General features: G+C 46.8%; 3 protein-coding genes across 5 annotated transcripts in view; all 3 read left to right on the top strand.

The window, feature by feature from the left end:
* Positions 1–23,359, top strand: part of LOC126865239 (nose resistant to fluoxetine protein 6-like) — a 221,502-nt gene that overhangs the window by 45,748 nt on the left and 152,395 nt on the right. The gene's annotated exons all lie outside the window — the stretch shown is intronic.
* LOC126865252 (uncharacterized) lies at positions 43–5,988 on the top strand. 2 transcript variants are annotated; one of them, XM_050617585.1, is made up of 3 exons: positions 43–2,056; positions 2,320–2,371; positions 2,438–5,988. In XM_050617585.1, the coding sequence occupies exons 1-3, from the start codon at positions 2,032–2,034 to the stop codon at positions 3,165–3,167; spliced, it is 807 nt and encodes a 268-aa protein (XP_050473542.1). In that variant the 5' UTR covers positions 43–2,031; the 3' UTR covers positions 3,168–5,988. The 2 variants fall into 2 exon arrangements, with proteins under 2 accessions (XP_050473542.1, XP_050473541.1); XM_050617584.1 differs by having other exon boundaries at positions 2,320–5,988.
* The window catches only part of LOC126865247 (uncharacterized), an 85,978-nt gene continuing 67,829 nt past the window's right edge, over positions 5,211–23,359 (top strand). Inside the window, exon 1 of one of the 2 annotated variants that reach the window (XM_050617569.1) lies at positions 5,211–7,685. In XM_050617569.1, coding sequence (XP_050473526.1) covers positions 7,660–7,685 — 26 coding nt within the window. In that variant the 5' untranslated portion in view covers positions 5,211–7,659. Of the gene's footprint in view, positions 7,686–19,163; positions 19,313–23,359 lie in introns of those variants that run through there. The other variant, XM_050617568.1, reaches the window with a different exon arrangement.

A 23,359-nucleotide genomic window follows, 5' to 3' on the forward strand; every position in this document is an offset into this window, starting at 1 on the left:
ACGGGGGCGGGAAATATAAAGCGAAATGGGGTTGATATTCGTGCTTGACGTGGTACTCGAATTTTCATTTCGTACGAAACAACGCGTAATACGATTCGGACGTTCCAACGAATACGTATCGTCGTTTCGAAGTTAACGTAACACGTGAAATTAAGTGATTAAACGTTTATACAAGTTGGTCGCGTTGGTTAGTATCCTTTATCGTTAAATGAAACTAGTGAAAAATGTAACATACGTCGAGGGAGAAGTGCATCCGGCGAACGATAATAACGAGCATGAGAAAAACAGGACGGATCTGAGAATCGGAACGAACGATGACCTAAAACGTGGAATCCCGAGCACTCGGCTCGTTTCCTCGTGTTCCGTGACGGGCGAGTCCCGCTCGGAATGTTTGTTCATTGCACGCTTTACGCGAAACTCTTGTGTGGGTGTTATTATCTCGTTACATCGTAGACTGGTGTTTTATACGCATGGGTTTATATAGCCCTGGCTGGTTCACGAAATAGTTCACTTCCGGCGTCGGCATTGCTATCAGAGCGTGCGAAGATTCATAGTAACATCGACGCTGACGAGAAAAAGCAAACTGTCTTAAACATACTTATCCGAGGAATCGATTAATTTTACGTTGCAAAGGTTGCTCGAAGGGATCGATTCTGTTGTCGCAATAAATCGTTCATCGATCGTCGAGACCGAAAAAAATGTTTACGAATCGATTAATCGGCTAAAGCATGCCCTTAAAAGTTTCAACACCTTTATCACTTTTCTCGCAAGGATACTAAGTTATCGATTAACCTTTGCATCGAGATCAATATGCCCTCCTTACGATCGAAAAACTATGTTACGACACGCGTTAGATCGCGTTTGGATATATCCATCGAGCAGAACGTTTGAGAATGTCCGGAAAGGATGATTGTTGACAAAGGCGATGAAAGGTTCAATTTTACGAGAATAGGAGTTTTCATGTGTTTTATACGCGGTAATTGCAGGTATGACTTCACGAGCATACATTGCGCATGTACGGATGTATGCGTCTTAATTGTATGGGAAATTCGAGCTAATTATGAATTATAATGCAAAACATAACGCGTATATTGTGGAAAGTGAACGATGAAACTCGGTGTTGTACGCGCTTTAACAATGTGAAAAAATTCAAGGAATGACGTAATCGAATCGTAGAAATGCCTACAAATCATTAAATGGAATGCGCTCAGTTTATGAAAGTTGACATCTTACGTTTAACATGATCTAACATGTAACAAGTGATGTAATAATAAATAATTTATTATCAGCAGATTGCGGATTTTTATGCATTTATAGGAAATTTAAAATTGGAAATAAAACATTGCGCAGACATAATATGGAAAAATGTATAAAGTATCGAAAGTATAATAGCTTTCATAATACCTGGTAGCTAACACAACTTTCTACCGAATCTTGTAGATTTTTAATTATATTCTGAGAATTATGAATTTGCATAAATATCCACAGTTTAATCATCGGAATATCTGGAATGTGGCTCTGGTAATTCTTTCGTGCGAAACATGGCTGTGAATTCTTATACGCGTAATTTTTACGTTCTAAGTAGTTCGGCAGTTGTACAACGGTTCTCTATCCTCGATATTCGCGTAAATCATGCTTCAATGCTGAATTGGTATTATCGTCAATCGTTCTTTACTGAAAATATCGCTGAATATTGCCATCCACTGCTTTTAATCCGAAACTTGAAACTTACTAACGTCTGACGTTACAAACCGACCGTTAACCCATATCTGAATATGTTCGAAACTGGTACGACCGTACACAATTCTACTGGTTAGAGAACCTAAGTACTTTTGGTGTTTACAAAGTATGGAGTAACATGGCCGCCAGTTCTCGACGCGTACGGAACCAGTTTCAGTATGAAACCGGTTTGGAACTAGTTTCCATTGGTTTTTCGGCCCCCTGCAAGACCGTGCCACGACCGAGATTGGCACTCGTGTCGGACTTCTTTCAGAGATTAGAACGGAGGTTACGTTACGAGAGTGTGCTAATATGGCCGATATTACAGAACAGAAAGGTAAGAAAAGCAATTTTCAAACAAGGTTATATCCTATTATTGCCCTGTATTCATCGTGTATTCTACGCTGCGCCGAATGCCTGGCGCTCGTGTCGTACGCGAGCGTGGTCATCTCGCTGCTCCTTTTTGAAACTGTTCAAAATTATTTTATGTTGTTAATAAACATATCCACGACTTACTTGCTCTCCTTATTCCGATTGTTGTTGTTCGTTTATCTAAAACACGTTTAATACACTTTGTCATGTAAATATATTCTTAAAAAGGGGAAAACTTCGATGAACAAATGGAAATCAAAGTGGAACCGGCGCTGCAAGGGTATGTTGAAGAGGAACACGAAAACGATTTTCCCAGTTCTGACAGTAACAACGTAATTCCTTCTAGTGCTGATGTCGGTGCTTTAAATTTATGGACCAGTAAGGCCACCGCGTGTCTTATTAGCCAGTATAAGAAATATCATTCGAAGGTAGGACAGTCGACTCAGATTCGAAGTTTACGTGAAATGTTCGAGATGATTTCTCTCGAGATGCAGAAACATGGCTTTTACTTTAGTCCGCAAAAGTGCGAGAACAAATGGCGTGTTCTCGAACGAAAGTACAAGAATCTTGTGTTTCGAGAGCTTTTAAAAAAACCCGGTAGAATGAGACATTACGGACAATGGGAACACAAAAGGGCGTTGGATGAAATTTTTAAAGAAAAGAAGAAACACATGTATTTGGAGGAAAGTGATTTTCCACCGCCATCCGGTTCCGCGAGATATATGTTTATTTTACCAAAATCTATAAACGAGGAACAAAGCAATATTAGCGTCGTCAATCAGCAACAGGAGGACCCTCTTGCGGCGCCGTCCTCGAACTCCTCTACAAACAACAAGAGCGAAGCGATGGATCAGAAGGAAACCCCAACGACGCTTTTCGACAAATTTCTCAACGAGATGGCAAAACATTTCGCGATCGCGGAGAAAAACAGAGAGAGGAGGCATAAAGAAGAAATGGCGATGCGGCAAAGCGAGTTGGAAGTTCAGAAAAGACTATTAAAATTAAAAGAACAGAAAATGGAGTTACAGAAATGTCAAATTATCGCTGCTGCGCAGCATTTACATCTGAACATGTAACGAAAACACTTGAAAACGTTGATCAAAACAAATTAATCTAAAAAGTCAAATTTAAGAACGAGTGATTCTAAATTAAAGTCCAATATAGATTTTTGTTACGTCGTTTTTATATAAGATATTTTGTTATATCGTTTTTATATAAGATATTTTGTACGAATAGATTTACCAGAATAATATAAAAACAACTTAATTATTACAATATGTATACATATTTACGTCTACTTTTCAGTGTATGTACACTGTACACTTTCTTTTTGAATGCGTTGCGTCGTGATTGCTCACTAGTTGCGCGAAACAACCTTCAGGTGGTAGCACCTACCATCTTGCCAGTTCTATAGCTGCATATCATTAGGTAATCGATGTACGCGAGTTCTGTTTTTTCGACTGTCGAACCGTACAAATCTGGTTGTTCGCGTGTTGTTAGTGTTTTTCCATTTTAAGTTTTCAAAACGATCGATTAAACGAATGTAAATCGTTGATCAAGGATAATAGATCAAAAGGCCAACACGCTGTCCTGCAGGTTGTAATACGATGAAAAGAGTTTAAAAATTGTTCTGTTTGTAGAAACCCCGTACAAGCGAGTTTATAGAAGAAGTACATGTATCTCATACGCTATACATACATATATGTACTCGTACATCATGTTACATGGCGCAAAGATATGTTGGAGTTTGGTTTTATTGTTAAAAGTTACAGGACGGTTGTTCCTGTTCGACGTTAAGGATTACTATCGTTATGTATGCTGCCTCGTGCTCCTAATGACTCAATTTATTAAGCGGCGGTTCAAAAGATTGCCTCCCTAGGCTTCGTCGCATTGATATTGCACCTTCAAAGGATCATGCAACGCGTAGGGCTCGACAGAGATTTATAACGCTTAAATGCAATTTCATTATTCTATCTTATCGGATTAACACAGATCAAGTCCTGCACTTTCATTTTATTTATGGATGTTTCATGCAGATGTGGATCATAAATTATATCAACTCTCAACGGAAGTATAATAATAATACGACAGAGACGAAATTGTTTTGTGACTTTACGCATCGTGAATTATATTTGAAACAAACAAAACCCGTCTGCGTCATTCTTGAGAGGACAGAAAAAGATGTATCATCTACGAAATGTAGAACGGCGCTCATTAAGCTAAAAGCAACAAAGCAACGTGGTAGGGAAAGTTAGGTCTGGATTGAATCAACTCGGTGAATCGTATTCCCCGTAATTAACATTCTCGGTATGAAGTCATTCAATTCGTGATGTGATTAATTGAAATGCCACGAGAAAAATCTCGTAGAAAGTGAAATGGAGACGTTCGATGACTATGGAGCAGGCCAAATTTGCATTGACAGAACAGGTAGAACAGGGGACAGGAAACTTAGTTTCGTGAAGCTCGATCATGGTGATGTCGAGCATGTATCGTGATTCTGTAGTGGACTGCCTTGGTGTCACCTTACTTACATTACGCCTTGCATTATCCAGTGCATGACGATTGTACGTTTGGAATTTTGAAAAATTCATTCCTGTTACGCAGCATGGATTAAACGACAAGTCACTTTCCCCTATAGAACAGTCTGCTTGCTCGTTCCTAGCTCTCCAGTTTTAATCTAAATTCCATGGTAAATATTAAAAATCCGTATCTAAATATTTGAAACAATTTTGTGTTTTAATGTTCCGAACGATACTCGCGTAATCGCAATTTCCTGCGAAAGGCATTAAAATATAGCTTCAAGAAGTTTACGGGAATACCGAGAAACCACAAAGGGCAAACAATTTTACAAACCGTGGTGAATGCTTTTCGGGAAAAAATCGGTGAAACCGGTTACACCCGGCCGCATGAGTATTCGTACGCACTGACGACACATACATGGTGCATATGATACACACACAGGGGCGTAAGAGTTATACGCGAGCACGTGCAGGTACGTGGCAATAGATGCACCTTGGGTAGTAGTACACGGAAGGGCGCCGGTTCGCTTGATACGGGAGTGAGTACGGCGGGTAATAGCGCGGAGGCGGCAAGTCGTCCAGTCGAGCCGCGACTACCGACCGGTGAGCATATATTTTTCAATTTGCCTTCGATTTTCACGGACAGGAGAGAGACAAGGAGGGATTCGAAAATATTGCATCGTGTTCGACATGAATTTTAGTTGGAACGCGCAGGGTTCCGGTGAGAAAAGTAACCGCGCGAGGATCGATCTTCGTCTTGGCGAAATTTCGCGTGCACACGAGTAAACAGAGGGTGAAGGAGGACACGCGATTCGTTGGTGCCTGTCGACGCACGCGTACACGTTCTATCATACACGATATATCATAGGCAATGTGCATCCTAGCGATTGTGGCATACGTTTCGCGTGACCCGTGAACGTTCTGCCTGTAACGCGCTACGACTCTCAAGAGTTCTCGAAATCGGGGCTGATCGTTCCAATTGTTTAGCCGTGCATCCATTTGGTCAGACTCTGGGAGATCGTTCGAGCTAGTGGCATCGAAGTACCAACGATACCGGCTTCGTCGATGGTAATCGTCACTGTGACTGCATCCCTATAAATTTACGTCACGTCTGTGTAGCGTGTCACGATCGTATCCTTGGACGTTGGTGTCCGAGAAAAGAAGGGAACGAATAAGAGTGAATCGATTTTCAACAGTACCGACGAATACCTATCGAGAACTATCTCGATATTACGCTGGTTCCGTACGAGAGATATATAGCTTAGGAGAAAAGGAGAATCAGAAAAGTCCGAGCGCGTGGTATAGCGGACTTTTCTTCAGTGGCAGATGGCTTGAAATCGTATGCACCGCGTCCTGGTCTTTGCATCGCGTTTTGCAGCACGTTGCGAGCCCTGAAGGCTCTGTCTAAGTAACAGTACTTCCTCGCGCTCGGTGGAGTAAGCCTCTCTCCGAAGAACGGGACCCACACTCCACGAGCCCGCTCTCTACACGCTCCTCGCCTCTCGCCCCCTCCCGTCTCTTCACCGAACATACTCTTTCTGTGTATTTCCCTCTCCTTCTATCGTGCCCGAAGTAGTCTGGTCGGTCGAGCACGGGGAGTCTCGTGAAACCAGTCCTCGTACGGTGGACCTCTCGGTTGGGACCTGGCGAAGAGAGGAGGTTGTTCGCTTGTTCCTCTACACCGGCACCTTTTGCACCTGCCGTGTGATTCCAAGTTTTTTTGCCTTTCCAAACCGATGCCCTCTGTGCTACCTCATCCGAATAGTAACGAGATTTTCCGTGGATGCTCGTACACGCTTCGCTACAGTGAGACTCCGATCGGCTTCGCGTGAATGCGAAGCGACGCGTAGCGTGTTTATTGCACAAACCAGTCCTGCTAGACGGAAGGACGCATCGGTCATTTGTTAAGTGGCACGCTTTTGTACCGAACGCGGTACTCCAAGATCGCAGGTGTACCATTTGCTGCAACATTTTCGGAGAGCTTACCTTCCAGTGACTCTGTTGTGTATGCGACGTGTGATTTATAGGGAGGAATGGAATAAGAAACGTTTCGTTCAAAACGGCAGAAGAATCGAGGATTTATGAAATTAAAGGAAACGTCCGTGTTACGATATTTTGTATTTCTTAGCGTAGACGTGATGCTCGCGTCAGGGTGCGCGACGTTTAATTCGCCCCATGTCAATTTTTGGAGGATTTCGAGAATCGAGAAAATTCTTACGGGCGAGAAGATCAGCGACCAGTAAATATCAAGATCGGTAACACGTGCGAGCAGAGAGACTCGCGTGAAATCACAGTCACCATGTCAATCGCTGTCGAAGCGTATCGGAGGTCGAGGTGTACTTTGGAGAAATAAAATGAACGAAAAAGCTAAGCACTCTGTGAAAGTTTAGAAGAATCCGTCGTGGTCACCGAAGCCGAGCGATTATCAGTTTGGCGAAAGAGAGGTTATGTGCCTCTCTCTGGATTCGACCTAACCTCCAAGTGTCTCGGTTACGAGTCCCACTAATCTAATTCGTGCCTCTTACTGCCGCGCACTCGATGGAAGCGCCGACCGTATGCTACATCGTGTAACTTCTTTTTATAGCTATCGATAATCATCGTGCGATCTCGAGGATTTGGGATCGAACGGAAACAGTACGACGCGTCGTCGATCAGCGTAAGATATCGACCATCGCCATTGTTGAATTTTGAGAAATCGTTTAAAGCGTCGAATCTTGTGCTTTTCGTTACATTTGCTACCCCTCTCGGTCACGGTAACGTCATCGATTTAGTGACCGGTGAAATTCGATCGATATTGCTTTGCGTATAACTCGATTCGTGCGAAGAATAACACGGTGCTGTGGTTAATCGGACCGAGATCGTAAAGATCGAAAGCAAACACGTTTCGAGTCAGTGTTCTTTTCCTTCTCGCGTGTGCGTGTTTGAGCTTGTGCGTTTCGTTTTTCTTGTTTTATCTCCGATCGCTCTTGCCGTGTGCCTCGACGCCGAAACGAATCGATGGATCGACGCTGAGGGTCGTTCAGAAGAATTCACGAAGAAACAGCCAGAAATGAAGACCACACAACGCGCATTAAGGTAAGATCTGTGCGAAAGTTCCTCGAGAAGGGAATTTACTTATTCCGGTACGCTCTATGCTTTTCTAGAACGGTTGGCAATAACAGTACGCGGATCATCGTCCGCGGTAAAAGCTCGTTCGTTTAACGAGGGCCGTAACGAGTCGCGTTTGTTTGGACCATTGGAAAGTCACGGTGTATTAACGTTGAAACAGACATAAATCGAATTATCCTCGAACCGTTTGTTATGGCTCATTTTCTTCGAAATCTCTGTTAATAATCCTATCCGTTCCTCGCGCGAGCATGCGTCGTAGCGTGCAGGAGGTTCAACAGGGCAGGAAAATCTCGTGTCGAAACGTGTCGTCAAAGGGGTTGAGTCGTGCAACGACGAAAGTGCGTCGTTTTAAATCGTTGCTTTCTTCGTCGTCGAATTCAGCGTGTATCGCACTTTACGAATAAAACACCTCATTTCCTAAGAATGTCCGTAGGTGGTAGCGGTTGGCATTGAGATTTGCATCATCCTATAACATCCAGGCACACTTTTTCCTGCTTCTTTGTCGCCGGATCGTAAACAATTTTACAATGACGCAACGGCAAATTTCTGGGGAGGAGGTTCGGCTCGGCCACGACGAGCAATAACGCGTCACATTTCGAGCGAATTTACATGCAGTGTTTTCGAATTGATAAAAAAAGAGCTGTATTCTGACAAATGATCAATGCGATCATTTTGAAAGAACGTGCCGTTCGTTCGATGCCAGGTGGAGCGCGATGCAGACTCCCTTTAATCACGAGATTAACTCTGCGATCTGTTCGCGAGCCGTGTGCGTCGGTCCACTGATAAATTGACGAGTATCTCGGCCACAATCGCGATCCAATTACATCGGTAGCCGTTTGTTAGGACAAACCATCGCTACGTGTTTGGCGAACGTCGTAAAACTCCGGGAATCGTTATTGTCGTATTCGTGCCTCGGTTGTACATATTTGTATGTCATTCACCTTTAAAACGACGTAAAAGAAAAAGCGCGGTGGAGTGGGTTGGGGAAGGTAATTTCGGTGATCGATTCACACCTTTGATCGGGAAAGTGACGTTCGTTTATCGGCTTAGAGGGGCAGATAAGATAGAACACGATCGCACGAACGACTATGTAAATGTTACTCGGCGTATTGTACGAAGGCTTTGCATGGAAAATGTCAGGTACTCACCGACTAACGACGAGTCGAGTCGAGTCGTTGATCGTGGTTGTGTCGTTGTCGCGACTGCCGTCTCTGGAACACCTGCACGGACAAATTGAAATGCTAATTTGGAAGCTGCCACCTTCGGAGGCTGCCGGGGCTTCCCGCTGTTTCGGACTAGCTTGATTTTCCACGTTCGCCCCCTCCATCCAATTTTCCCCATTCTTCTCGCGGTCGTCGCGTATCTGGACGATCACCAACGTCTCGTTAGTCGGCATTTTTATTTTTTCAGTCTGCCGTAGTGCTCGGTGTCACGATCCATCCGTGACTCTGCGGCAACCTTTCTCCGGCAAGAAGATCGAATTCCTCGGGCATTCGTCGGCCGAACGTTCGTTTAGAAACAATAACAGTATCATGGCTGGGCCTTCGCATACGAAAGAGGCCGGTTATCGCGACCGATCCGAAAGTGGGGCTCTCCCCGAAAAAGGGAATAGAAAGCGGGAAAAATATCGAATGAGAATACCGACCGGCTTGGTCGTTGGGTCGGTGAACTACAAAAAGAAGTTTCGACGTTTCAAACATAAATCTTTCTCGATTGCGCTTTAATTTTTCATTGTTACGCCGGCAAATTACCCGCTGGAGGTAGCGTCCGCGTGCTTCGAATAAATTAACGAATATTCGGCGGCAATTCGTTTCGTTCCGAGTTCATATTCGCTGGCGAGTAAGACGGTAAAAATAACGTGTCGGCCGCTGATGAACGCGCCAGCTCCAGTAATTGTGGAATCTGTTGCGACGTCTGGGAAAATACGCTTTCCTTCTTTTCGTTTCGCGAAAACGAAGCATCGATAGTCGCGTAGTGGGACGACTCGTTCGATTCTCCTCTTATCTTCAGCTTCTCTCTCCTCCTCTTGTTCCTCACCCTTCTCTCTATTCTCTCGTCGAACGAAGCTCTAATTAAAGCATTTCAATTAAGGAGATCAACCGGCCATTGTACCTCTCCAGCGACTCGACTCGACTCGACTCGACTCGATTCGATGAATTTTCCCTCGACGTCTCTTCAGGCTTGGGAAAGTCGTCCTTGATGCGATTAATTGCAGAAAGCGGATTTCTCTCGTCGTCCTTTTCTCCCCTTTGCCTCTTTCTCTTTCTCTTCCGGAGCAGCACGCCAGGAGAAACACAGCCCGGAGTTTCTTCTTTCTTCGTTAACTCTTAATTGATCGAATTTCGTTGCAAGATTTTTCCACGTAGAACAGCCGTTCCTGTTTAATTTCGTTGCACGCGTCTCGCGGACGTTTCGCGTCCTTTCGACAGAAGCTTCCTCTCGCTGATCGAAAGCGACGTTGAGGTCTGGTTGGAACACGGTAATACGATTGTTCCGTTTGAAGAAAGGTTTCCTCTCTTTCGTAATAGGAACGCGGCTCGGAATCCGCTCTCCCGAGCGACTTTTACGCGATGTTGTTAAGGTTTTATCTCGTAATAGCGAGAGGGAGAAAGAGAGAGGAAATGCGTGGATGAATGTATAATAGAAAAATATATTTAAGCGAGTTTAAGTATAAGTACACTGTGTATGCTAGTCCAGATCCGCACGCTGGTGTCACGTAAAATAACACAAGAGAACAACAACAACAAAAAATAGAAAAAAAAACTTTATTTTTCTTCTAACACAATTCACAATTTTTCTTCCGAGCTCTAGGCGTGACTTTCCAAGTCTGAGACTTACAACTCGACTTCCGATCGGATTCGGTTATTTGTCTTTTGTCACTCCTCAATATCCCCACTATCCTTGAGTTTGTTAGGCATCCGCGATCGCCGCCACGCACGCCTTCTCCTCGAATATTCGGCCGAAGGATCGTCGGGATATCGATGGCTCGTTAGGCACTTGGGCGATATACATTGTCGCCGAGTGCCGTCACATCTTTATCTCCGATTTTAAAGTGAGCCGGTCGTGACAGCGGCCTGGTCTCTGACGTGGATTGACGTTACACTGACAGCGTTACTTTACGAAAGAGTTTCGAAGCCACGGGTCTACGGGTATTTATACAATTGCGGGAAAACTGGCCTGTCTGTATCCCGTTGCATGATTTGTGCGAGGCACGTTCCTGCAAAGCTACGAGGCTGAGAGGCCCTTCGAATTAATTTAGCGTCAAACGATACTCAATGACTTCGAGGACTAAGAAAACTAAACTTTAGAAAAGACGCGGAGCTTCCCTCGAAGTGGGACCAACTTCGACAGATGTACGAAGCAACGCGACTGATAACGACTTGGTTTTGCTTTTCGAGTCGGAGGAATTCGAATGGTAACGACGATTTTTCCTCGATAGGGGGAAATGTCCGTCAACGAGGGAACCCGGAACTATCATCCCGATGAGGAATAGCCAACACCGTTGTTTAGCCCGTTAATCTCGAGTCATTCTAACGACGTGCAAGCGGTTTCAACGAAATCTCATTAATCTAACTATTTCCACGTGGTACGATGGGATAGAGTTAAGGGCCATAACCGCGTAAGTTATTGCGCGTTACTTTGAACGTTGCGCCGTGCATCATATTTTACTGCTGGCCCGTTACCGACTCTCCGCCGATATATTTAAAAGAAAATTCGCTAAACAGTTTGCGAGGAAATTACACGCACGCGAGACACGTGGAGTATAGGGAAAGGGTGAGGCGGCGGCGACGAGAGTTTCAGAGGAGCTTGTGCTCCGTTTTTAAGGCGTTACGGAATAGTTTCTGGGAAGCGATTGCGCACCGAGCAAACTCGCCGCCTTTTCAACAACCGGTCGTCGAATGGCGTGAGTTTGTTCTTCTAGCGACGCGTAACGATCATCGTCGTCTATTCCGTTCGACTTAAACCGCCTTAAACTCGCCATGACTGCAATACCGTTTCATTCGCGTTACCCTTTCGTTCTGTTCGTAATTACTACGCCATTGTGCGCGTTTAGCGTAAACCACCGGAGTGACCGGCGTTGATCTCGATCTGTTCCAATGATCCACTGCAACATAGAAGACTCGTTCCACCGTTATCCTTACTCTTTGTCAGCTTATAGGACTCGTCGAGCCGAGTTAGTGGATGCTGCCTTTTGGCCACGGACGCAAAATACGCGATATCGAGTTGCGTCGTAAGTCTCGTCATCTTTTATCGAAACTTTGATGCGAAATCGTAGAAAATTTGTTCGGTTCGATCGCCAATTTATTTGGATAATTTAGGACGCACCAACGACTTAGGTTTATTCGCTTACATTCTTCTTACCACTGCGCCGAGTGGGGCAGCATCGAGCTGATTCTCGCGTCAGCAGTTTAAGACTCCAGCGAAAGTCCTTAAACTTGAAACGCGCGAGGTAAAAATAAGAATGGCGTTGGAGATCCGCAAGTTTCCCGACGATTAAAAAAACGATATCGATGTTTGATAACATTGTTCGGCGAGTTGTTGCTCGAGAGCACGATCCTTATTGCAGGGGTTCGGTTCGAGGATGATTTCGTGCGTGAGTCACGAGTGATTCACCTCGCCGGTAGAACCTGTTGTTGGCAGAGAAATCACGTACCGCGAGATTGTTCGTGCAAAGTCGGCTTCGAAACAATCGTATCTTGGATGCATTCGCAATCGCCTCTGGGTGTTGACCGGTCGTCCAAAAGGGTTCCAACTTCTCGTTCGCCGACTACGTGGTAAACTTTGACTCGGCAAATTTACATATTTACGATCACGCGTCAGAAACGAACAACGGGGAAGAACGTTCCTTTCGACGATCTCGCGATCGATTTATCGCGGCAAGTGTCGAACGCGAGGATAAAGCTAAACGAGCTTGTGGATAACGGGGTTAAACGGCGGGTCAAGAATTGTTTCTCTTTGACGTCGTCGGCATTGATGAACAAGGAACAATACGATGGAGATTGGACGCTTGGTCGAGCGGAAAATCCGAGTGGAAAATGCTCGGACGACGAATAAAAGGACGACTACAACCGGCCGTTGATTGGAGGGTTGCTCGCGTCGCCTCCACGACTACAGCCGAGCTGTGAAAATTCCACCAAGGAAAGCCCCTGATCGAGCGTAATTTCCGAACGGAGCCGTAACTGGGCCAGCCGTATCGCTTTGATACACCTTATTCACAATGGCAACTGCCGCGTAACTTTTACGTAACGACTTATCGCCCGGAGCTTCGGCCGCTTCTGTCGTCGCTCGAAGAATCGTTCCATTGTTCGCCCCCATCTTTCCAGTAATCCTTGCTTCCACGTCTGCTTCGTACGTACGTGTTCATCCAGCTGCTCCGTAAATCTCGCGATAATTACACCGCGGATAAGCGACTTTCGCGTCTGTTTGTCTCAATCAGAGGATGGATAGTATCCACATCGACGAAAGAATCCGATCGAGCCGACATTGTATCGCATTGTTCACCGCGATAACAGAGACCGCATAGTTTCATAATTTGATAGATCGACTGGATACCGTGCTAATGGGATACGTCCGATCAGGGAACGTGGCAGAGGAACGGTTCGTCGAGGAATTCGTTATCGGTGTACGTTCCAGAGGCTGGTCCGTCGAATTGTAATCGACGCGGATGCTTTTCTCCTCGTTCAGCACGCGTCAGGTTCGTCCGTGCGTTCTTTCGAAACGTCAACGTTTCTCTCGTATCGGCGAATGGAGAGAAAAGAAGCGAAGAGTGCGAACGATGTTGCCGAGACACGTGATTCTGCGTATAAAAGTCGAATACCACGCGACGAACGTTGATTTTCAGAAAGTCGGCTAATAAGATTACATGGTTATCGGTCGTGGAAGGTATCCGCCGGACAGAAAAAGCCACGCCGTGAAATTGCGTCGTCGTGAAATAACCGTTTCGACGCGAAAGCGCCTCCACGACTTCCTGTTTTTCCTTTTTCGTCACCCGTGTGGCTCCGGTGATCCGTGACGAGACGCGATTTCAGTCGGGATCCGCCGATATCCTCGCTGAAATTCTCCAACGCTACGTTCCTGGCTGTTGTTTCGCCGCGAATTGATCGACCGTTTCAACGGATTCGAGAAACGTCGCGTACGAACAAGTACGTGCGTCCGTGCGGTCACGTTTCGACGGAGAGTCCAGCCTTGACACACTCGCACGTTGACGTAACGAAAGTCGCGCTCCTACGAATTATTCCCATTTTCCACGAGTAATATGTCTATTTCGCTTCCTACCGATTTTCCAGAGCTATTCTCCGCCGGAGGTAACTTCCGAATGACGTATTTTCAATCGCGAACCGTTAGTTGGCTGGTAAAACGTACGGCAACTATTCGCTACACCAACTCGGCGTCTACATCGGACAGAACGTTATATATCGTTTTCGTTTTATACGTGCCCCAGAGCGTAGCAACGTTTCATCTTTGGTATCCGTTATCGGGCCTATTTTTCTCCGCGGTCGAAACGCTCGACAAACGTTGAAATATTCGTCCAAGAGCGAACGTTTCAAAGGCGCAGCAGTTTCTTTCTGCGCAATTTCCACGATATTCGACCGAGCGAATAACCGTGTGGGTAGGATCGCGGCGCGACGCACGTGGAAACCGTGAAATTTCGCGATGACGTCAATCGGTGTCAATCGATTTTCAGCCGGTCCGAAGATACCGGTTGGTATCATCGAGCGGCTATCCTCGTTTCGTCTCGCTAGTAATTAACGCGAAACCTCGTACGAACGTCGAGCTACGAGCGTCGAAATGAAAAGGAAGCCACGGAAACGGCATTAAAATTACGACTTTAATAACGCTGTTGGAAATCACACTTTGCCAACCGGAAACACAGTTTGCCGAGATCGACGTACGCTGTGACCGGCGTATTTGCGACTTCGCCGGACACTGTAGGGCAGGCGGTCCTGGTGCGTACCGGAAATTAGGTATATCCGTGTCGCACGATACTTTGGTAAGCCGCGTTCATCGCGCGACCTCGATATCCGTCCAGCTTTAGCTCGTTAACCGAAACGAACGAGGCGTATAACCGTTTGCGTGTTCCGTAGGTTTCGATGTGACTGGAATCGTTCGTGACAGAAAATTCTTATATCCGTTAAACGTTACATTCCCGTTTTACTGCTATCGTGTTCTAGTTGTTAGCTGTATTTAGCGGTATATTCCATACGAATTTTGGCGAAAGAGCGTTAGAAAGAAGGTAGACGTTCGACGAGAACGTTAACACGTTCGGATTCATCGAGAATAGCTTGGAGTTACACGTTTCGCGAGTGTATTGGCAGGCCGGGTCGTATCGTATGGAGACAAAGCTCGCTTCGATCGAGATGGTCGATATGGCTTTTCATAAATTTACATAACGTGTAGTCCGTTGCTTTGGCCCGTGAACCGTGCACCTCTTAGAGGCGCAAACGACGATTCGAATTTTAAATTCTCAAAGGTCGGGGGATCGTAAAAATTCAAACAGGTAGAAGAGAATCGAACGAAGAGAGCTCGTGAGTGGGCCGTTGGAAGTTTTCAGTTTGCCAGTAATTACCGATCGATCGCGGAACAGGCAACGGTTCTGCTTAGTTGGATCACCGGAGGCTTTGTCTCGGGCCTGTTCCGATGCCGGTCCAGGAGGCGATTAGGAGGCAGGTTCGAGTTTCGAGCAGTCGCGTTTCGGCGAGATCAATCGTGCGAGACTCGTCCTTCGGGACTTTCTTGTTGCTTTTCGTTCGTGCTGTTCCATTCGCTCTTCGTTCGACCTGCAGGCTCGCGTTCTATCGCACGTTTCAACATCCGCGCAACATCCTCGTTGATCCTTTCTCTCTCTCTCTCTCGAAAGTCGGTAAATCCTTTTTACAACGACAGGCTTACGCTACGTGTAAAAGCGTCTCGATACGTTTTTAACGCCAAAACGCGTGGTAGTTTGCCATTTGAAGACATATTCGCTCGGATACGCTTTATTTTTGATGTTCGAGTTCGACGATCCGAACGTCCGATCGTCAATTCGTGTAATTTGCGTCCGTTACCCACCTTTATACGCGTTATATATAGACCAGCGTCGTTACGCCGAAGCAAAAGCGATGCCTTTAGGCGTCAAGATACTCTGATTAATCGAACGTTTAGTCCGATAAACGATTCGTCGATCTAACAGCGATATTCGTTAAGCGTAATAAGTCTGAAGTATTAATCACGACCTATGCGGCGCCGCTCGTTTAACGTCGAAAGCGTAGTAATGGGTTTTCCATTGGACCAAGCGAACCGTGAAAACCGCCAGTCGTGATAATCATTTTTACTCGACGTATAATACGCGATGCTTCTTTTTAAGAAAACTGTAGCCTCTTGGGAGAGCGGACTCTGGAGGCCGATTTGGCGAACGTCGACCAACGAACGGCTTTGTTCTTCCTCGTTTCTATTAGTCGTTTTCACATCGTTAGGACTCCGTTTAGGGAGCATCAACCACCGTGTCCGGGTATATTTAACGATCGGTTCCGAAACCGTTCTCGCGCATATCCGTTTAACGATCCACAAAATCGCGGAACGTCGCTCGTTAAAGCTTGAAAACCGAGGCTCGATACGGTTCGGTTTTATTTGCCTTCGAATTTGACATTTACGCGTCTGCGCGACCCGTAAAAATGCACCGGTTCCGCCTTCGTGACCGGTTACACTTTCACGCGCGGAAACTCGTCGGAAAATACCATCTGGATCTATCTCGAAAAATTGTCAAATCGGAGGACTAATATTTTCGCTCGAACGGTAGTTGTCATTGGATTTTAACCGCTACCGGAGGTGTAGATGCAACCATAGCAGAGAGAGTTATCCGGTGGAAGAGCCACGGTCGTCGTCGAATACGTAACGTGCAAATTAACGCGATTGTCAATAAGAACGCGTAGCGCTGGTGCGAAGTGGTTTTCGCGTTTCAATTTCGTTCTAACGTTTCTCGGCTAACGTAGCGATCGTAGACGAAAAGGAGGAAAAACGGAGGAGAATAAATCGGTGTACCGCAAATACTCGAGTATCTTATACCGTGGATGCATTAGGCCGTAGCATAAGTACGGCATAAACGCACGTGCGATGCACTCGTGGCTGATTGGTTTACCACCTGCGGCTACTTCGCTCTTTACGCCTCGAACGGCCTTTAAAGTTTCCCTCTGGCCACCCTTGGTTGCCCTCGTCCTCCGGCTCCCTTTGTCTCTCTCCACGGTTCATCAGCTCGGTTTATTTCTTTCGTTTGGACGCTCTCTCGGAAGTCGATCGACCGTCGGTGATATCTCGATATCGAATCGATTCATTTCAGGGTCGAGTGCTCTTCGTACATTGATTTTCCCGAGTTCGGTGGCGCCTGTGCTCGCTCCTCTCCGCGGATTCATCGCCAGAGCGAACGCGAAACGCTCGTCTCGTTCGTGGGAACTTAGTCGATCGTGGCTCGTAAGTAACGCCTATTTTTTCCTTCCTTGACAAAACAAGCCAATTATCGAGCGGTTTCTCGATCGCGCCGTTCGATTCGAGAAAGCGTAACCGCTGTCGAATTTACGACGTATCCGGTTCGTTTCAAAAGCTCTCTCGGGCACCGTGAAAATTTTACCACGGGTCATGGGAAAACGCGGCAGGATTCGATTACCGCGGATGGAAGTCGTATCAACGCGGAAAACGATACAACGGCGTTTCCTGCGCGCATCGATGCGTGCGAAAAACATGCTGCTGTATGACGTTGCGTGGCCAACCATCGTGGAACGCAGCACGTCGCGTTTCAGCCACTTTATCGATTACGCTGTTACCTACTCCTGTCAAATTTCGCGAACGTCCGCGGGCGGACAGGCTTCCGAGCCTGTCTTCGTGAGCTTTTCCTCTTTTTACCGACGCATCCAGGCCAATCGATCTCCCCGCTTCGTTTAATTCCACTCCGACCACGATTCGCTGCCCGTCTTTCGATCCCATGTATATTATGCCTTTCGGAGATTGCGTTTTTTCGATTGCAGCGTATACGAGTTTCTCGATGGGAAATTCGTTCTCGCGAAAATGCTCTTCGATCCTTGGTAACCGGATTTATTCAAAATTATTCGCGACACGTTCGTGCTTATTTCCTTGGAATCGTAGCGAAGACTACAAAGGCGCGGAAGGCAGAGAAAGGGGACTTGGTATCGATCGATGCCACTCGAAAGCGAAGCTGGTTGGCGCAGTTTTCAGGTTTCACTTGGCTAACAGGCGTCCTACGGGCTATTCCGTGGACGACGCATCGCAAATACGGCAACGGTCACTGAAAGAGGAATAAAACTCGCAGAGAGCCGTTCAGATCGCTTTACAATAAACGCGGGAAAAGTATTCGACTGAAAACGATGGCGAAGCGAAAGAGGGCAGGACGAGGAAGGCTCTTTTATTCCGTTCGCGTTTCAACGGCCACGTCTCCGATCTCTTTCTCGCATTCAAGTTTAACGTTCTTATCGGGGAAATTTGTTTTCCAATATCGACTTACGTTCTTCCTGTTCGCTGTCCGTCCGACAGGTAACGATAGCTTGGACGTCAAAGGACAACGTAGCTTCCGTCCGAGCGAACGCGACAGTCGGAATGAAAATTCGCTTGTGCTCGATGAAAGAGATACAACGAGTTTGTCAAATGAAACGTACGTGTTTTACACGCAGGCAGCCGCAATGGCCGCGTTTATTTTTTAATTCGATTTCTATCGTTGTCAGCGCTGGCAAACACGCTCCGCATCGCGGGTCCAATCAAGAAAGATAAGGATCGAGAATCGTGTGTTTCAAAGCGAGAGTAACGGACCGTCGTCGTGCCTACCACGAATTGCTTCGTGTCACGAAATCGGACTATCAAAAAGACACGTTTTTTTTCTTTTTTAATATGTCGTAGAAAGAGAGTAATTTCCAAGGCGGTTCCGTACGAACGAAGTTTCCAATTCCTAAACCCTGTACGTTCCTCGAAACGTCTCGAATTACTCGTTCGCATCCTCGAAACGCGTACGCTTTGACTCTTGATCGATCTAACGACTCCACCGGGAATCCGTACGTCTCGTTGTATTCCGTCGCGTGCGACGAAATCGTGCGACTTGGCTTCGGGAAACGGTGTCCGCGATCGAGTCGCTGCGCCGTATCGGCCGCGTGTACGCCGCGTTGACGCGAATTCGTACGTAAGGGAAAACTAGCGGCAGAAGGCGATATATTTTTTTCTCCGTCTGAGCAAGTAGTCGCGGGAAGGAAGGGGAACGAACCGATCCACCTTCGATTTCCAATTCCACGTACGAGTATTTATCTTTGGAGAGGAATGCAATGGCAGAACGCACAGCGAGATGTTATCGAGGCAACGCTGCACGGTCTTCTCCCCCCCGCGTTTTCATGCTTGGCGCGATAAGAACTTCTTTCGGATGACTCGGCGAAGATGCGAGAGAGCTTCTTCTCGTGGTCGCTGGTTTTCGCGTTTCCCTGGCGTGACCGCATGATCGACGTCCCTCTCGGCTCGCAGACGTCGGATGGGAAAAGAAGCCAAGACCCCCCGAAGACGAGAGGATACTCTGTTGAACGTTGCTGTGTGCAGCAATCTTCGAAGGACGCGGAGTTTCGCAAACCGAGGTATCATTTACAATTTAAATACGTTGATTCTGCCACGTGTGCGCCTCGGCGAACGTCTTCCTACTTCTTCGTGCTTCTTCTTCCTTCTCATTTGCTCGGCTCCTCTCGGAGCGCAACTCGCGGATTCGCGGCCGATTTATGTTTATTCGTCACACGGCTACAACGCCGTGAAATCACGATCTAACCCTCCGATTTATGGCCGTATTCAAACGAGGGTGAGTTTTATAACGCGCAATCGCGCACGTGCGACGCGGTCGAGTTACTTGGACTCTCGCGCGATCGCTACAGTTCGCGGTCTCGCGTTGCTTTTTACATCCGTCTGGTTTCCACGCGCGATCGTTCAGCTCGAATCGAGGCTATGTTCGCGACGCGCTTTCTATAGAAATACGCGCGTAGATGGTTTCGGGCGTTCTTCGCCTCGGTTTCCATCCACCGCGTCGTGATTCTCCTTTGGCAACGAAATAACGGCGTATGGTTCTACGCGATGGTAGTTAGGAAGCGAAGTGAAGCGCTCTCCCGGGATGTATTTTCCTCTCGATACGGCTCGCTGGAGGACGTTGGCTGGTCGTGCGGCGTACACGATCCTCTTGAAAACAACAGGAACAACAGGAGATCCCGTTGTTGCTGGCGGGTGGAGTCGAAGGTCGATTTTAATGGGCAGCCGCGGCGGTAGTGCACGTAAGAGTGATATACTGCCAAGAGGAATTGCTTTTAATTGCTGTTGGGTGTCCGTGACCGTAGTGGAGGCCACTTCTTCGCTTTTTCTTCTTTTTATTCTACGACTTCTCACTGTCCCTCGTTCGTGTTCTTTTCTTCGTCTCGAGAGTCTGCTCGCGATCGTCGAATGTTGCCGACCAAGAGAATATTATTTCGCGTACGGTCGCAGTTTCCAACAAACTCGGCGCGAGTCAGGAAAACGAACAAATTTTCATGGAATAATTTTCACGTCCATCGATATCGAAGCTTTTGATCGTCGAACGAAGGAAAGCCTGGCAATATCTCTCTATGCGACACTTATTGCGACCTAGTCCCTCTCTCTCTCTCTCTCTCTCTCTCTCTCTCTCTCTTTTTCTCTTTTACAATGTCCATTGTGGCTACCCGTACCTCCTTTTATGAAATCCATTTGCAGCGGGCCCGCATTTATATGGAAATCGAATGCACATATCGTTGGAGCGGCCACTTACGTTCGAACGCTATCCCCCCGGATACAGTTTGACCAGTCATCAAAGTCAAAGGGGGAATAATCTGATTCACGCGGAGCTACCGGCATCGGTTCCGCCCGTTGTTTAATAGCGGCGAGCGGGCACGATCGCATCGCTCCATTATAAATTCCTCGTCGCATAAACTGCATATTATCGGAGATTAACCGTCGAGATTAGAGCTTCGCCTCTCTAATCTATACGGAGCGCTCGTTACCGCGTGAGAACACGTACTAGTTTCGCGGAATTAGAATTCTAATCTCGCGGAATGCAACGCTCGAGAAAATGTCCATCTTCCGAAATTCTACGTCGACGTCGAGCCTTTACCTCATGCCGGTGCTTCGACACGTTCGCCGAGAATATCCGACTTTCGTTGTGTACAGCGTTGCACGCTATTCTGCGCGCCGCGATACTTTGTACGCGTATCAACTCGATGCGAATCATCGCTACGTGTTTCCTCTGCATCTCTTGCTTTCCGGTTCGCGTTCTACGTTCGAATCGCCGCTATCCGAGGGAACGCGTTAAGAGAGGCGCTTCATTGAGAAAAAATAGTGGATGGGGAGAGGAAAGTATCTTGACTATTCCTGGCGCATCGACTTAGGACGATCGAGCTGACAGTGTTCGCAACAAGAGTACCGATGGATCATCCTAGATGACTGTGCAAATCCGTCGATCGGCTGGAAACCGTGTAACGCGAGAAAATCAAGCGAATCGAACGTGAGCAACGTCAGAGAGGTTGGTACCTACTGCGACGAACGAGCGAGGTTGCAACCTTTCTCGATCCTGGTGGGTATTTTTGCGTTACCGGAGGAAACGCGGAGAAAAAATTGCTGCAACAAGCTGCGACGTAATCGTTGCGCTACCCTCGAGCGTCGTACCCTCGAGAGAGGGAAGATCGGCGTAATAAAGCGAAGCTTTTTCCAATCGCGATCATTACGCTCGTTCGATCGATGAAAAGACGTCTTCTCAACGTGGTCGGCCGTCAGTGAAATTAGCGATACACCGTCACGATCAGTCGCGTTGTAAACGCATAGATTCGTTCGATACGATCTGTCTCTTGTTCGATTTTGCGCGAGAAACGAAGAGCTCGACTTTTTCCCGAGTTTTATGCTTAGACGAACTCTGCGCGAAAGGTCGATCGAAGCTGGTACGGCCGATCGTCGAAGAGGAAGCTCGCGTAACCTTGCCATCGCGTTTCGTATCGATCTGCTACGCACTCGTGTCGTTTGCGAGGCGAAAGTGAAAGCGAGCGAGAAAGAAGGGAAAAGCTCGCGCGACCGGAAAAACTTGCGCCAGCTGAAGCTGTAAGCGCGATGGCGCTCTTTCTATCCGGGCCTAACGGCTCTCTGTGGAGGGAATTCTCGCAAACGCGACTGGATTACGCAACAAACAGACAGGAAGATTTATCGGAAAGATTGTGTTAAGGTACGGCGAGAATTTGGAGAGAATAAAAAGTTGAACTTTATTTACATATTAATTAAGTTTAGCTTTACACGTGGGTTACTCTCTGAAGGACTAGAAGACACTCGCTTGCTTGTTTTCTTTCTTCTAGTCATACACTCGCATACAGTGACATACAGTCTAGGAAGGGGACGCGCACATGCGTCTGCTCGTTCTTCGCTCTCTCACTCTCACGCGTACAATACAAATGTACCGTCTATTCCGCAGATCGAAAGAGTGAACGGAGGATTTTAACGACAAAACTGTCGATTAACGTTACGTTGACGTAAGGAACGTCAAATAAAATTGTAAACGTCCCTGTTACGAACTGATATTATTTCGATCATTTGTACAGCGTGTGCTACGATTAATTCGTACGACGAACGTTCTCTATCAACGTTACGTTAAGAACGATTAGCGGAATCTGTCGCCATTTCCAGAGCAAAGTCAAATTAACGACAAAGATTGTTTCTGGCTTTGTGAAACAGATGACGTCTGAGAAGAAGCACCGGCGTTGAGCGTGTTTCACTTCGCAAAAGGCGGTATGTCGGTCGAAAGAGATCCATCGAAGACCTTCTGTCCCTTGACACACGCGGCCATAAATAGACAGCCTTTTGCCATCTGGCTTTTACGAAAGGGAAAAATATGCGAAATAAATGGAAAAGAGCGTAGTCTCGTTACCGGAGGGCGGTAAATAAAATATCGATCGGTAGTAGTCGTAGCCGAAGTGGAAGTCGAAGCAAGGGAGAAAAATGAAAGGGCAATGGAGGCCACGAGAGGGATCGCGACTGGTAAGTTACGATAATGGCGGGCATCGCTAAGTTATGTCAGGATGAGACAAGAAAAAAAAAAAAAAAAACCAGAAAAAAAAGAGAAGAAAAGAAGGAAAGGGCGACACGAGAGGAAGAAACCGGCCTCCGCAAATAAACGGGATCGTTGGAAAAGAGGCAGACATCGCGACGAACGACCGAGGAACGAAGGATGACGCGAGGGAAGCTGCGATTGGCAGACTCGAGCTGACGCGCCAGTACGAAACGAGAGAATCTTCTCTCGGTAGGATCGAGCGTAGGTACGTCGCGAATACATGCTCGGTACGACCGTGATGACTATCATCGAGCGCAATTATCAATGCTCTCCGGACTAATGAACGAAAACGAATGGTAGGTAAGTTAAAGATAGCTTTTAACGCGCTTCGCGAGCTCTTGCCTTGACCCGCTTCCGTCTACCACGTTCCTTCGTATTAAATTGGCAAACGTGCTCCTGTTTCTTCCGAGACGTTTCAAAGTGGCGACAGGCTCGATTTGCGATCTCGATACGATACTAGGAGGGAGCACGTTAGGGAAAGTAGCGGCGAAGAAACGGCGCGATCGGCGATCGCGTTGAAACGATGGCGAAACTTGCACGAAAT

The sequence above is a fragment of the Bombus huntii genome, chromosome 4 (assembly GCF_024542735.1).
Source record: "Bombus huntii isolate Logan2020A chromosome 4, iyBomHunt1.1, whole genome shotgun sequence".
NCBI classification, from domain to species: domain Eukaryota; kingdom Metazoa; phylum Arthropoda; class Insecta; order Hymenoptera; family Apidae; genus Bombus; species Bombus huntii.

Coding starts and splice junctions, on each gene's coding strand:
- LOC126865252 (XM_050617584.1), top strand. CDS start 2,032: ATGGCCGATATTACAGAACAGAAAG. Junction 2,057..2,319: donor CGATATTACAGAACAGAAAG/GTAAGAAAAGCA, acceptor ATTCTTAAAAAG/GGGAAAACTTCGATGAACAA.